Below are 11,864 nucleotides of genomic sequence, written 5' to 3' on the forward strand. Positions count from 1 at the left end.
TTGCGATTGGAACAGTAACACAGGGGGTGGCTGTGGTAATATTCTCTCCAGCCCGCGATCGGGTGAAGTGGTTGTTGCCTCGAACATTCCCATATCACTGTCGCTGTCATGAGATTGCACGAAACAATCCTGAGCAGTGGAGGGCCGTTGCCCTCTTCCTCCTCTACAGCTTCTGGACCCGGCGCTATAACCCTCCACGACATTCAAACCGGAACCTTGCTCGCGTCCTTCAAGCAGACTTCCTCTCGAGCGCACTCCCTGGCGGTGCTAGAAACGAAAGCAGCCGAAGGTGGCTTTGTACTTGCGCTGCAGGCCGATAAACCGCTTTTGCATGCGTATAACTTCCAAAAGGTGCGTGCTTATGCGCGGATATCGAGTTGGGAGGCACTGACTGGGAGATGTCATTTCTGCAGGACCAAATCGCGTCCAAGATTGTGTTACCTGAAAAACTCACATGTATAGCAGTTGACCCTCGAGGATTCTGGTGTGCGGCGGGCACTGCACAGGGTCGGGTGTACATATGGGAGGCGAGTATTCTGCCCCGAAGTCAAAGTATAGTACTTCAGTAATAACCCGCCTCGGTTATGTGAAGATCGGCTCCGGGATCATGTACAATGCGTGGGACGCTCACTATCGCCAGGTCACCGTTTTGCGCTTCACGCACGACGGCGCTGCGCTCCTCTCCGGCAGCGAAGACTCGGGCGTGAGCGTCTGGTCCGTCGCGAGGTTCCTCACCGTCTCTCCGTGTATACCCTTTCGCTGACTCCTGGCTCCTTTACCCCCTCGCATTGCTCTGACATGTGTGTATGTGTGGATTTCTCGCAGATTGGTGGACGACGATGCAAAGGATGTGATTCCGCTACCAGAACGCTCGCTCTCGGACCATACACTACCGGTTACGGATATATCATGCGGCGTGGGTCCGTACCCGAAGTGCAGGGCCATCACAGCGTCTGTTGATCACTCGGTGAAGGTGTGGTAGCAGTTCCATGTTCCATTTTCCACTCCGTAACATGCTAAGTCTGCTTCGTAGATATGGGATTTGTCTTCGGGGACTTTGCTCACGACCTTCAGCTTCCCGAAACCAATATCGTGCCTCGCATGGGATTCGACTGAGCGCACATTTTTCGCTGCATCTGCACCGACTCGGGGTAAAGAGCGAGAGGCGGAGGGAGATAACACCATATATCAGGTCAATCTGTATCGACAGCGAGAAGACCACAGGGTGGAAGCGGTCGGTGGGCTCGGCGCGAACGACGTTATCCGTATCGGAGAACCTGACGCGAAGGCAAAGCGAGAACGATATATAGCCGTGGAGTGCGTTTTCATTGCAAACACACACCCTTTTCAATCTTTCGCTCATTGCTATATTCCGTGTCCAGGGATCCTGTAACGGCGATGACGATCTCGCTCACGACGTCCTTCCTCCTGGTCGGCACCTCCACTGGCAAAATTCACGTCTACGACGTGCCCTCCCACCAGCGCCTGCGCACTATCTCGCCATCCCTCTCCTCCGCCGCAGCTTCGACCGTGCCCCTCCCCATCACGCACATTCAGACAATGCTACGTCCGGCGGACCTTATCGGTCACGTCTCGTTAGACATTGATCCGAAAGCGAGCCAAGGCGCGGAAATCGTGCCGCGCGTCGTGGCGCCGTTTCAGAGGACGAAGGATGCGAAAGCGCGGGAGAGGCACGAGGTCAGCATGATTTTGCCCCCCAGCATGAACGAATGGGTATGTGTTCTTTCCTCTACATCATGCACAGGCACCATTTCTCATCGTATTCATGTCATATCGTAGATGGATTACCAGTGCTCGAGCGAGGAGCTTCTCCGAGATCAGGCATTTTTCCTTCAACCGCAGTCGCAGGACAAGTCGTTGACCGGTGCGGTTGGTGCGAGCGATAGCGCACGGGTGACGGAGTTAGAGGAGGAGGTACGAAGGTTGAAGGGCGATTTGGGGAAGGCCAAGGCGCTCAACGACGAGATGTGGGACAAAGTGGTCAAGAAGGTCGTGAAGCAGGCGAAAGAGCAGACGGGCGAAGACAAGAAGGGGGAAAGCGCGGAAGAGAGGAAAAGAAAGAGGACCCGCAGTTGATCACTTCCGTGTATCTCCATATGATTTGAGAGGGCAGAGGAACCTCCATTATCATTCGCAACGGGGAACATACATAACAGGCGGCAGTCATGGGGTGTAGAAGCGTCTACTGGGATGGAGGCTTCGATTTGGTGATGTCTTCCGCCGTTGCGCCATACTTGGCTGGGTCCACGCCGTGGTAGGGGTGGTTCACCAAGTTGAACCAGGGGAACGCCTCTGGATAAACGTAATGGGATCAGCGATGTGTTGGTTGACGCAATGGAAGAACGGCGATTGGTTGAAAAGTTCTCAATATGAAATGACGGCAGCTAACACGACGACTTACGGAATTTGAGCTGGGAGAAGGTCGAGTATCGAGCAGCGATTCCCTGGATCCACTCCGGTTGATCGCTCTCGCCGTAGAGGGACTTGCCCTCCGCAAGGCGCTGCTTCATCTCCTTCATGTCCAATTCCTCCTCGCGCTTGTTTTCTGTCCAGCCCCAGAAGCGCACTGAACACAGAGGTTTTTTTTAGTGGTTTGCGTCGGATAAGTTCGTGTTATAACACGCACTGCTTGACCGCTGGTATGCGAACATGAACCCGCCGACGAACCCGAAGAGGCCGCCCAGCCTCATAAGCGTTCGCATCCCCTGTGGCGTGGTCTTCACCGGGTCGACGTATTCTGTGGTCGCATGTCAGTCTCCCCGTGTCTGCAACGGATCCTGCACGGTCTGCGGAGGCGAACGGGACGCACGCCATAGGTAGAGCAGCCCGGGAAAGCCAGCAGTACCCGCTGCCCAGTAGCCGTAGTCAGAGGGCCGCATGTAGCGGACGACCCGAGAGGCATGCGGGTCCTGGTCGATGAGCGGATACTGGTGCTTGACCACTTTCTGGTGCATCGTTGTATGTCGGGTACAAGCGTGTATAGGACTTCGCCCTCGGCCGTAGAGACCATTTGCGCCCGCCCTGAGGTGCACGTGTCTCACTAACGGCACAGCAAACCCAAATACGGGTCAAGCCACCGCAGGACCACTTGTGGGCGCCATCCTCTTGTCTTTTGCCTCTGACTCTCATCATCCCCACAACACCAGTATCGACCAGCAGCGTCCCTGCAGATACGTGTACGATAATTTACGATGAGCGTCGCAAGACACGATCGACGCGCGACCAAACGCGCAGTAGCGTTGCCCTACGCTCGCCCTGCTACCAGCGCTGCAGCATCGAAGAAACGCTCTGTGCGCCCTTGCCTCCTTCTATCGCTGATCTTTGCTGATAGATACATGCAGACATGGGGAATTGGGACTCTTTTCAGCTGGCTCAGCGGTCGGAGCAGCTCGCAGTCACCGGAGGCCGACGAAGACGGAGAAAACGGTGGCATGGACTACGACGACGAAGAGCCTAACACACCGTCGCAGGCACCGAAACGAATAATCCCGCCTCCTATACCTGTTCTCAACTCTCCGTCCAACACCATCACCAATCAGTTTTTCACACCTCCCGCCGACGCTCCCGTGAGTCGCCCGCGCCACACTCACATTCATCGCCTCTGACCAGCGTTATGCCTTCCGTAATCGTCCAGCTCGGTCAAGGGGTCGGACTGCAACCACCACCCAAACCACCCGTGTCTTTTCAGCGCCCGCAAACGAGCGTACTACCTACCCACCACCAATATACAGCGCCTCCGCCTCCGCGACGTCATGAACCGCCTCCTGTCGCCTCTGGGTCAGGCCAGCAAGCGACGCCCCCGCCAAGACTAAACAGTGCCTCCCCGCGCAAAAACAATGCTATTGCTGCCGGCTTCCTCCGAGAGCGCGGTACCAACATGACCCAAACTGACATCAACGTGCTCGTCGCCTTGCTGGAACAAAACGAAGAAGGTGCGCACAACCCCCCTTCTCTCTCCAGCGCGCTTCCCCTGACTGACAAATCGCGCGTGCTTGGCAGAAGATTCGCGCGAGCCGTTCCACTTTGAGTACACGACGCCATCGCCGACGCCACTCCGTGGAACGACCCCTGCCGCCCCGCCTGCCGACGCCCCTCAACCAAACGGCGCGGCCTCGGGCTCGACCACGACCACCCCGCGTCGCATGCTCTCCCGCAACCCGAACGGCGACCTGTTCTGGAACGGCGGCGGCTCCGCCCGCGCCGTTCGCCGGAACCACTTTCAGTCTCCCGGATTCGGCTCTGGCCGCCCTGCGCCCAGCTCCATCAAGCTCCAGACCAGGTCGTTGACGACCGAATCGAAACGGCGGCGCGTCGGCGAGGACGCCGCGAGCTCCACAGCCCGCCCCGCGGAGACGCACGTGGCGAACCCGACCGCGGCGAACGGCCCAACGGGCACGCGGCTCGGACCCGTCGTGAACGGCGCGTTCCCGATCTCGAATGCGCCGCCGGGCGTGAACGGCACTCCAGCGAAGGAGACGCAGGCGGCGCGCCTGCGCGCGAACGAGAAGCCGACGGCTCCCAAGTTCTCGTCGCCGCTGCGCCAGGGGTGGACGCCCGGGTCGCCGCCGTCGCCTGCGACACCACCGCAGGCGCGCGAAGTGCGCCCGACGCGTGCGGCCAATGTGCTTGCGGACCTGATCAAGGAGGCGACGCCTCCCCAGCGCCGGCCGGAGGTCGTGAACCCGTATGAGCAGCGCGCGGGGGTGAAGTTGCCAGCGCGGACACAGGCGAAGCGGAAGGCGAAGGCGAAGGCGGCCGCGCAGAGCAAGGCGAAGGCTGCGGCAGCGGCCGAGGAAGAGAAGAAGAGGAAGGAGGAGAAGGCGTTCGAGGAGCTGAGCGCGCAGGAGCTCATCTCGGCGACGGTGCCGAAGGGCAGTAAAAGGGCGAGACCGCCGCCGAACATGGTCAAGTCGCAGTCGCAGGGCTCCGCGTCGTCCGAGGGCTCAGAGCCTGCGGGGTTGCGCAGGAGTGCGAGGCTGAAGTCGCCGGAGCCGTCACAGCCTCCTCAGCTACCGCCGATGCGAATGCCTGCTGCACTACCGAACGGGCACGGGAACGGTTCGGAGAGGAAGAGGCCGGCGGTGACCATCGAGGAGGTCAGCGACGACGAGGACGCGTCGCCGAGCAAGAAGCAGAAAAGGGCGCCATCGCGCTCGAGCATCGAAGTGGAGGAAGTGGACGAGGCGGAGGTGGCGACTGGCCAGGCGAGCACGAGGCCGGCGGAGGTTGTCGAGCCCGGCGATCAGGAGAAGGGTCGGGAGAGCAGTCCTCCTGTCTTGGGCAAGCGGGTGAAGGAGCACGGCCCGAGTAAATTGAGGTATAGCGTCCCGATTGAGGAAGATGAAGATGAGGAGAAGGAGAAGGAGAGGCAGGCGCAAGAGCAGAAGGAGAAGGAGAGACAGGCTCAGGAACAGAAGGAGAAGGAGAGGCAAGCGCAAGAACAGAAGGAGAAGGAGAGACAAGCGCAAGAGCAGAAGGAGAAGGAGAGGCAAGCGCAGGAACAGAAGGAGAAGGAGAGACAGGCGCAAGAGCAGAAGGAGAAGGAGAGGCAAGCACAGGAACAGAAGGAGAAGGAGAGGCGAGCACAGGAGCAGAAGGAGAAGGAGAGGCGAGCACAGGAGCAGAAGGAGAAGGAGAGGCGAGCTCGAGAACAAAGGGAGAAAGAACTCGAAGCGCAGAAGGAGAAGGAAAAGAAGGCAGCAGAGAATGCCAAGCCAGCAGTGTCATCCGCTGAGCTTATGCCACCGCCTCCCGTTCCAAGATTCGCGCTTGCGCCTGCAGCAGCCAGATCGTCGATCTTCGGCAACGCTCCGTCAGCGCCTTCAACCTCTACATCCGTTGCCTCAACGTCGACCTCCGTACCGTGGCCCCTCGGCCCCTCGCATTCGGTCGGTGCCGCGCAAATGTTACCAATCGGGCCCACGGTCCCTCCACCTTCCACCGGATCGATGCCTGCACCACCGCAGGACCCACGGTCTGCCGCTCGCGATTCGCCGGTCGTCGCGCTGCCCGTCTTCCGCTTTGAGCTCGCGGAGTCCTCCACCGCCGCTCTGAACGATTACGAGCGCAAGGCGCGGCAGCTTGCTAAAGACGCGCCTCTCTCGTCGCTCCCGACGTTCGACTGGGACCCAGACTTCCGTCCCTCCAAGCCACCCGGCGGCGGCCCGTCCGGTCCTGGCGACGACTCCACGGACGACCAGCCTCCCAGACCGCCGGCGCCCGCGACGTTCGACTGGGCCGCGGCGGGGCTCGCGCCACCTACAGCGCCGGCGAACGAGTGGACGTGTAGCATGTGCGCCCTCCCGAACGACAACAGTAGGACGAAGTGCGGCGTCTGTGACTCGGACCGCTGACCCTTCCCCCCGGGTCGGTTGCGGCCCCTGATGTACATCGTTCGTTTTTTTTTTGCTCTCGCTCTTGTTTTTTTGTTTTTTTGTCCGCCTCTGCTGCAAAACGCAAATAGTTGCTGATTTTTCCCCTGTTCTCTTCTTTTTGTTGTCCTCGAGACGCTGCATATTGCTATCTCTCCGCCGGAATCGCGATTGCAGGGCACGAATGCCTTGCTGTTGTTTTCTTTTTCTTCTTTTCTCTCTTATCACAAACTTGTACTATTCTTACCAATTGCAGTCCAAAGATCGGCACGGTTGCATTTCTCTCTCTCTCGGATTCTCTCTCTCGGATTCTGCTGAAGGCTGAGTGCAGCTGAATGAAAGAAATCCGGAGTCGGGGAATCTCGACTCCGGGTCGCGACCTTCTCCGAGCGGTGTCGTGATCGAAATTATTGCTGTGACCCCCCTTTGGAGCGCGCAGCTGTCTGGAATACGTCCATCGCGGCCCTGGCCCGTCCCCGACAGACCGAGAGGCAGCCAACATGAGGCGACATGGGCGATGTCGGACGTCCATTACGCCCGATCTTTTACTCTATACACGGGGTACACATAGATAAACCCTGGGGGACGCTCATACACGGCGCTCCGATAGCGACGAAGGAGCCAAACATCAATGCAGACCACGGAGACCAGCCCGTCGAAGCGCGCGCGCCTGCAGCGTAGCGTCTCTGCTGCGACCAAACGCGTCCTCGTCCACCCCAAGGTTCCGGTGAGCGCGCCTTCGCTGCCTAACAAGATGGCGAGGCTTCGTACTCAGACCCCCGCGTCAGGCGCTCATCCGCCGTGTTTCCTCTCACACCCACCTCCGCGTCCACCTCCACCTCCCCTTTCGCCATAGCGAGCATGAGGCCGACCATGGCAGTTACGACGACCTTAAGCCGCTCCCGGCTCTCCCCAGCCGCGACGACCCGACATTGGTGCTCACCGCCGACGACCACGCGGCGCTGAACCACGACCTCCTGGACGCGAGCTCGACCCGCTCGATCGCGCCGACGTCCATCCGGAGCTCGCTCAGCGACGACTCGTCTGCACCCGTAGCAGCAGACGCGCGCGCGTTCGATCACTGGTCATGGCCCGACGACGACGAAGACGAGGGCGAGGTTGGGATGCCGCCGCTGCCGCCGATCGAGGAGACCGAGACGCCCCTGCACGAGCTCGACGATCCCGCCGATGTGTCCAACCCAGATGCTACCACTTCGTCGGCACGCGCGGCCCCAGAGGACATACTGCCCGAGCTCAGCGACGGCTCGTCGAGCGACGGAGCACCAAGTATCTTCGAGGCGGACGACTTTCTGCCGCTCACCCCGCCCGCGGACACCGACACACCAGGCTCTCCGACGTGTAACCCGGAGGACGTGTTCTTCGATCAGGAGAAACCGGCGTCCCATCTCCGGAGCGCCGACGAGACGGGTTTCGATGCACCATTCGTCGGGGACATCGCCTCGTCCGATCTTGTCCAGAACAGCCTCCCATCTATACCGCGCAACAACGAAGAGAATGAGGAGAGACCAGAAGCGGAAAAAGAACAATCGCGGCCGTCGTCACCACGTCCGGTGTCGGAGCATACCGAGCGCCTTGTCGACCCGCCGCTTCCTCCCTTACCACCTTCGCCTGAACTACCTTCTTCATCCCCGCATATCACATCAGACGGCGCCGACCTGTCCCCCCCTCCACTAGCTCAACCTGAAGAGCCTGTCGCCTCAGACGAGGCAGACGACGACGACGACGACGACATCTTGCTCGGCCCTTCGCATCATACGGCGCTCGCCGCGTCAAAGATGGCGTTCTTCCCCGATGCCCCCTTCCGACCACTCACATGGTGGCTCCGCACCCCCACCACCGGCCCCGTCACATTGACATCCTTCCTATCCTTTCTGTTCCGCACGACATATCATTGACATCATCCGCACGTGTGTATGCGCGCGTACCAACCACCAATGTACTGAGCAATCGATTATTCTTTGTGAAACAGTTCGCATTCTTGACCTCTGTTTCTTACATATTTGCTAAGGATCCCGCGAATGTATGTAGCTGGTTGCTGCGCTGCACGTACGCTACTCGTGCAGACGACTCGGATCCGGATGAGTTGATCAGATCGAGTTGCGAATTCGCGTCCCGCCGCGTCGCGTGTGCTACGCTGACACGGTCTCCCTTGGACCCGTCGCTGATGCTCGCTTGAAGCTTGAAGCTTGAAGGATCGTGTCCACTCAACTAGCGGATACCTCAGATTCGTCCTCCTTCCTATTCTACTCACGCTCACGATGTGAATCGGCCTACGGATGTAACGACTCGCGGCACCGATACCCGGCCGCTCTCAGTCATCCGCATTGCGCTCGCTGTTGATTTCTTCCGGACGATTTCCATATCATCGTCGAGGCTCTAACCGAGCAGCGCGCTCGCCTGTAATGTGGCATCGGCCAGAGGCGAATAACAGCGCTAACTGTACATGTGGGGAATACTTATACCCTTCACTGAGCCTAAGGGCGTGAGAATCTGACAACACCAACCGTTTTCCGATCCCTGCGACACGAGCAACTTACGTTGCCTGCTCAATCGCCCGAGGGATATACTAGGGTCCTCTAACCGTTCAGGAACCCCTCGCACGGGTGATACAGCGATCCAAGAGCATGACATGAAACAGCAGGACGGCGCACCAAGCCTTACATCCTCACCATGATTCGTCAACTATACAAAGGCGTCCACTCAACGGGAAGGTTCACAGGAGAGTCATCTCTGTCATGCTCCTCGGGCACCCAGCCCCGGGGTATCAGTGACTCTCGCTCGCAGATATCATGCTTCTCACTGGCTTCTTCCATGGCGTGTGATAGGACTCATTCCGGCACCGCATCGACTCACGGTGTAGGGCCGACGCAAAGGCGCTCTTCGCGCCAAAGCTTTGCAAGCACTCTCTCCTGTTTATAAGAGCCTTCGAAGTCGCCGAAGTCTGACATCCGCTAGCTGTTCTTTGCTGGTCGCTTTTCGTCGATATTACCATGGACAACCCGCTCGTACTGATCGCCGGGAGTGCGACGACTGCTTTTCTGCTATACAAATTCGTGTTTCGTACATTTGCGAGTGTGAGCGCTACGGCCGGGCATACGATACTCGGCGCGTTACCTTGAATGAATCGCTAATCGGCTATTATTTGTGGCGGCAGCTAGCACCGATTCCGACGATGGGCTACAACAATCCACTTCTGTCCTACATTGACGCGGTCCACTTCTTTCGCAAGGGCAAGGACATTCTGGCCGAGGGATATGTCAAGGTGATTCCGATGCTAAACTAGCGATCCATCTATGCGCTTCTGACTGCAATGTCGTCTCACCAATACACAGTACCAAGGTGGTTTCTACAAGGTTGCCTTATGGGACAGATGGTTGGTGATGGCCACCGGGCCCATGGCGGAAGAGCTGCGCCGCCTGCCGGACGACACCATGTCCTTCATGGATTTTATCACTGATGTGCGTACTCGGAATCCCTTCGTTCAGGCGCGTCGGATTCAACCACACCCCAGTTCCTGGCCACGAAGTTTGTATTTGGGAATGCGGTCATAGATAATCCGTACCATCTACATTTAGTACGTCGGTTCTACCGGTGTCCGTATGAGCTGACAATGGATGGCTGACGCACTACGTAGATTCCGTCTAAGCTGACCAAAAACCTGGGAACGTTGTTTGGTGAAGTCCGCGAAGAGGTTTTACTTGCCTTCGAAGAACTTGTCCCTGAAAACGGTGACGGTACGTCCTCTGCTTTCAATGCTACCCTCGCTACGTTGCACTTACAGCCTATGCAGACTGGGTAATTCTTCCAGCTATGGACACAGTGAGGACGATTGTCGTGAGCCACTTCTATACAAGTCATCCCCTTCCTGAACAATAACGAGCATCAAACAGTGTCGCACTAGCAACAGATTCTTCGTCGGATATCCATTGTGTGGGTCACAACTTGATTGCCCGTCATTTTTCCTCCCTTGACTTCTGGTCTAGGTAGGGATATCGGATGGCAGAACCTAAACATGCGCTTTGCGATGGAAAACCAAGTTGCTCAGGATCGCTCGATGCTGATACCGGACCTGCTCAAGCCGTACGTGTCTCATCCTATTTGAGAAGTCGATATCAGGATTCATGAAGATATCATAGGTCACTCGCACCTTTACTGCTCAACATGGGCAAGACAGTGAAAGAGGCATCAGTCTTCATGCGACCTCTCGTAGAAGAGCGCCAGCGACAATACAATCAATACGGAATCGACTACCCTGACAAGCCTGTGAACGGTATATCTTTAGGTCGCCGATACGATCTGACGCAGTTTACGCAGAATGACTTCCTCGCATGGATGATGGACGTTGCCGAGGGACCGACTCGCGGCCTCGACGACATGGTGAGAAGGATTCTGCACCTCAACTTCTCAGGTGTGTGTTCGATTCTCTGCAAACGCTACTTTTAAGGCTTACTCATCCTGGCTTCAGCAATACACACCTCCACTCTGGTGAGCGCTGTGTTCAACGCGTAGCGTTCCGTGACCTATGTCTTATAAATGGCAGACTATGACACATGCCATCTATGATTTGGCGACGAATCCTGAACTTTGGCTGCAACCTCTTCGCGAAGAGGTGGAGCGAGTGGTTGCCGAGGAAGGGTGGACTAAGGTGAGATTATACGAGGGGAACGGGCGGCAAAGCGCGGACTGATATGGTGGTGCCTAGATTGCGATGACCAAGATGCACAAGATCGACAGTTTCATCAAAGGTGAAGAATCCAATCGAGCGCATAATACCAGAACGTTGGCCTCATCGCATCACAACAGAGTCAAGTCGGATTAACTCGTTCAGCGGGAGTGAGTACCGAAACTACCCGGATCACTCTTGTGAATCTGACACCTGGTCACGACAGTCAGCCTCATGCGCATGGCGCTGAAAGATCACACGTTCTCCGACGGCACGTTTGTGCCCAGGGGAACGTCTCTCGCTGCGCCGGCGATTGCTACGCATGAAGATTCGTCGAACTACGACGATCCTTTCACGTTCAACCCGTGGCGCTTTTCCGATTTGAGAGAAGGAAGCGAGACCGCAAAGCACCAGCTCGTGAACACATCCCCGGAGGTAAGACAACATATGATGCGGCCCAAATAAGGCAAGACTTGACTGTCCTCGCTCGCAGTTCCTAACCTTCGGACATGGCAAGCATGCGTGGTGCGTCTCTTGCCGACAGGTGTACCTTGCGATGCTAAACACCGTCGCAGCCCCGGCCGCTTCTTCGCAGCAAACGAAATGAAGATGATGCTCGCACATATTGTGATGCATTACGACGTGCAACTCGAGAATGGGTCGCGGGTCCGGCCCCCCAACTCCTACTTTGCGGTGAATTGTCTTGCGGATTCCACGGCGAAAATATGCCTTCGCAAGAGACAGGATTACGGGTAGACGGTCAATGCCGTTGTCCTGGTATTATCACA

General features: G+C 57.6%; 5 protein-coding genes across 5 annotated transcripts; 4 read left to right on the plus strand and 1 right to left on the minus strand.

Moving 5' to 3' along the window:
• Nucleotides 1–108: 108 nt before the first annotated feature.
• PUNSTDRAFT_115461 (WD40 repeat-like protein) lies at nucleotides 109–2,097 on the plus strand (the record flags this gene model as incomplete). Its single annotated transcript, XM_007386512.1, has 8 exons — nucleotides 109–351; nucleotides 414–527; nucleotides 593–726; nucleotides 826–973; nucleotides 1,034–1,138; nucleotides 1,172–1,317; nucleotides 1,383–1,734; nucleotides 1,813–2,097. The coding sequence occupies 8 exons, from the start codon at nucleotides 109–111 to the stop codon at nucleotides 2,095–2,097; spliced, it is 1,527 nt and encodes a 508-aa protein (XP_007386574.1).
• A 32-nt stretch (nucleotides 2,098–2,129) lies between these two features.
• PUNSTDRAFT_90899 (uncharacterized protein) lies at nucleotides 2,130–2,988 on the minus strand. The gene is made up of 4 exons (XM_007386513.1): nucleotides 2,831–2,988; nucleotides 2,648–2,758; nucleotides 2,423–2,587; nucleotides 2,130–2,313 (listed from the first exon to the last, which is right to left on the minus strand). The coding sequence occupies exons 1-4, from the start codon at nucleotides 2,973–2,975 to the stop codon at nucleotides 2,204–2,206; spliced, it is 531 nt and encodes a 176-aa protein (XP_007386575.1). The 5' UTR covers nucleotides 2,976–2,988; the 3' UTR covers nucleotides 2,130–2,203.
• Nucleotides 2,989–3,159: 171 nt separating this feature from the next.
• Nucleotides 3,160–6,676, plus strand: PUNSTDRAFT_145461 (uncharacterized protein). Its single transcript, XM_007386514.1, has 4 exons — nucleotides 3,160–3,311; nucleotides 3,363–3,587; nucleotides 3,656–3,953; nucleotides 4,021–6,676. The coding sequence occupies exons 1-4, from the start codon at nucleotides 3,213–3,215 to the stop codon at nucleotides 6,372–6,374; spliced, it is 2,976 nt and encodes a 991-aa protein (XP_007386576.1). The 5' UTR covers nucleotides 3,160–3,212; the 3' UTR covers nucleotides 6,375–6,676.
• Nucleotides 6,677–7,023: 347 nt separating this feature from the next.
• PUNSTDRAFT_46363 (uncharacterized protein) lies at nucleotides 7,024–8,308 on the plus strand (the record flags this gene model as incomplete). The annotated part of the gene is made up of 2 exons (XM_007386515.1): nucleotides 7,024–7,119; nucleotides 7,181–8,308. The coding sequence occupies 2 exons, from the start codon at nucleotides 7,024–7,026 to the stop codon at nucleotides 8,306–8,308; spliced, it is 1,224 nt and encodes a 407-aa protein (XP_007386577.1).
• A 1,277-nt stretch (nucleotides 8,309–9,585) lies between these two features.
• PUNSTDRAFT_136904 (cytochrome P450) lies at nucleotides 9,586–11,832 on the plus strand (the record flags this gene model as incomplete). Its single annotated transcript, XM_007386516.1, has 16 exons — nucleotides 9,586–9,675; nucleotides 9,746–9,871; nucleotides 9,925–9,987; nucleotides 10,048–10,147; nucleotides 10,204–10,247; nucleotides 10,304–10,343; nucleotides 10,397–10,493; nucleotides 10,550–10,676; nucleotides 10,728–10,821; nucleotides 10,879–10,898; nucleotides 10,954–11,058; nucleotides 11,116–11,158; nucleotides 11,217–11,246; nucleotides 11,303–11,511; nucleotides 11,570–11,601; nucleotides 11,652–11,832. The coding sequence occupies 16 exons, from the start codon at nucleotides 9,586–9,588 to the stop codon at nucleotides 11,830–11,832; spliced, it is 1,401 nt and encodes a 466-aa protein (XP_007386578.1).
• Nucleotides 11,833–11,864: the final 32 nt, after the last annotated feature.

Source organism: Punctularia strigosozonata, assembly GCF_000264995.1.
Source record: "Punctularia strigosozonata HHB-11173 SS5 unplaced genomic scaffold PUNSTscaffold_11, whole genome shotgun sequence".
In the NCBI taxonomy this organism is placed as follows: Eukaryota; Fungi; Basidiomycota; class Agaricomycetes; order Corticiales; family Punctulariaceae; genus Punctularia; species Punctularia strigosozonata.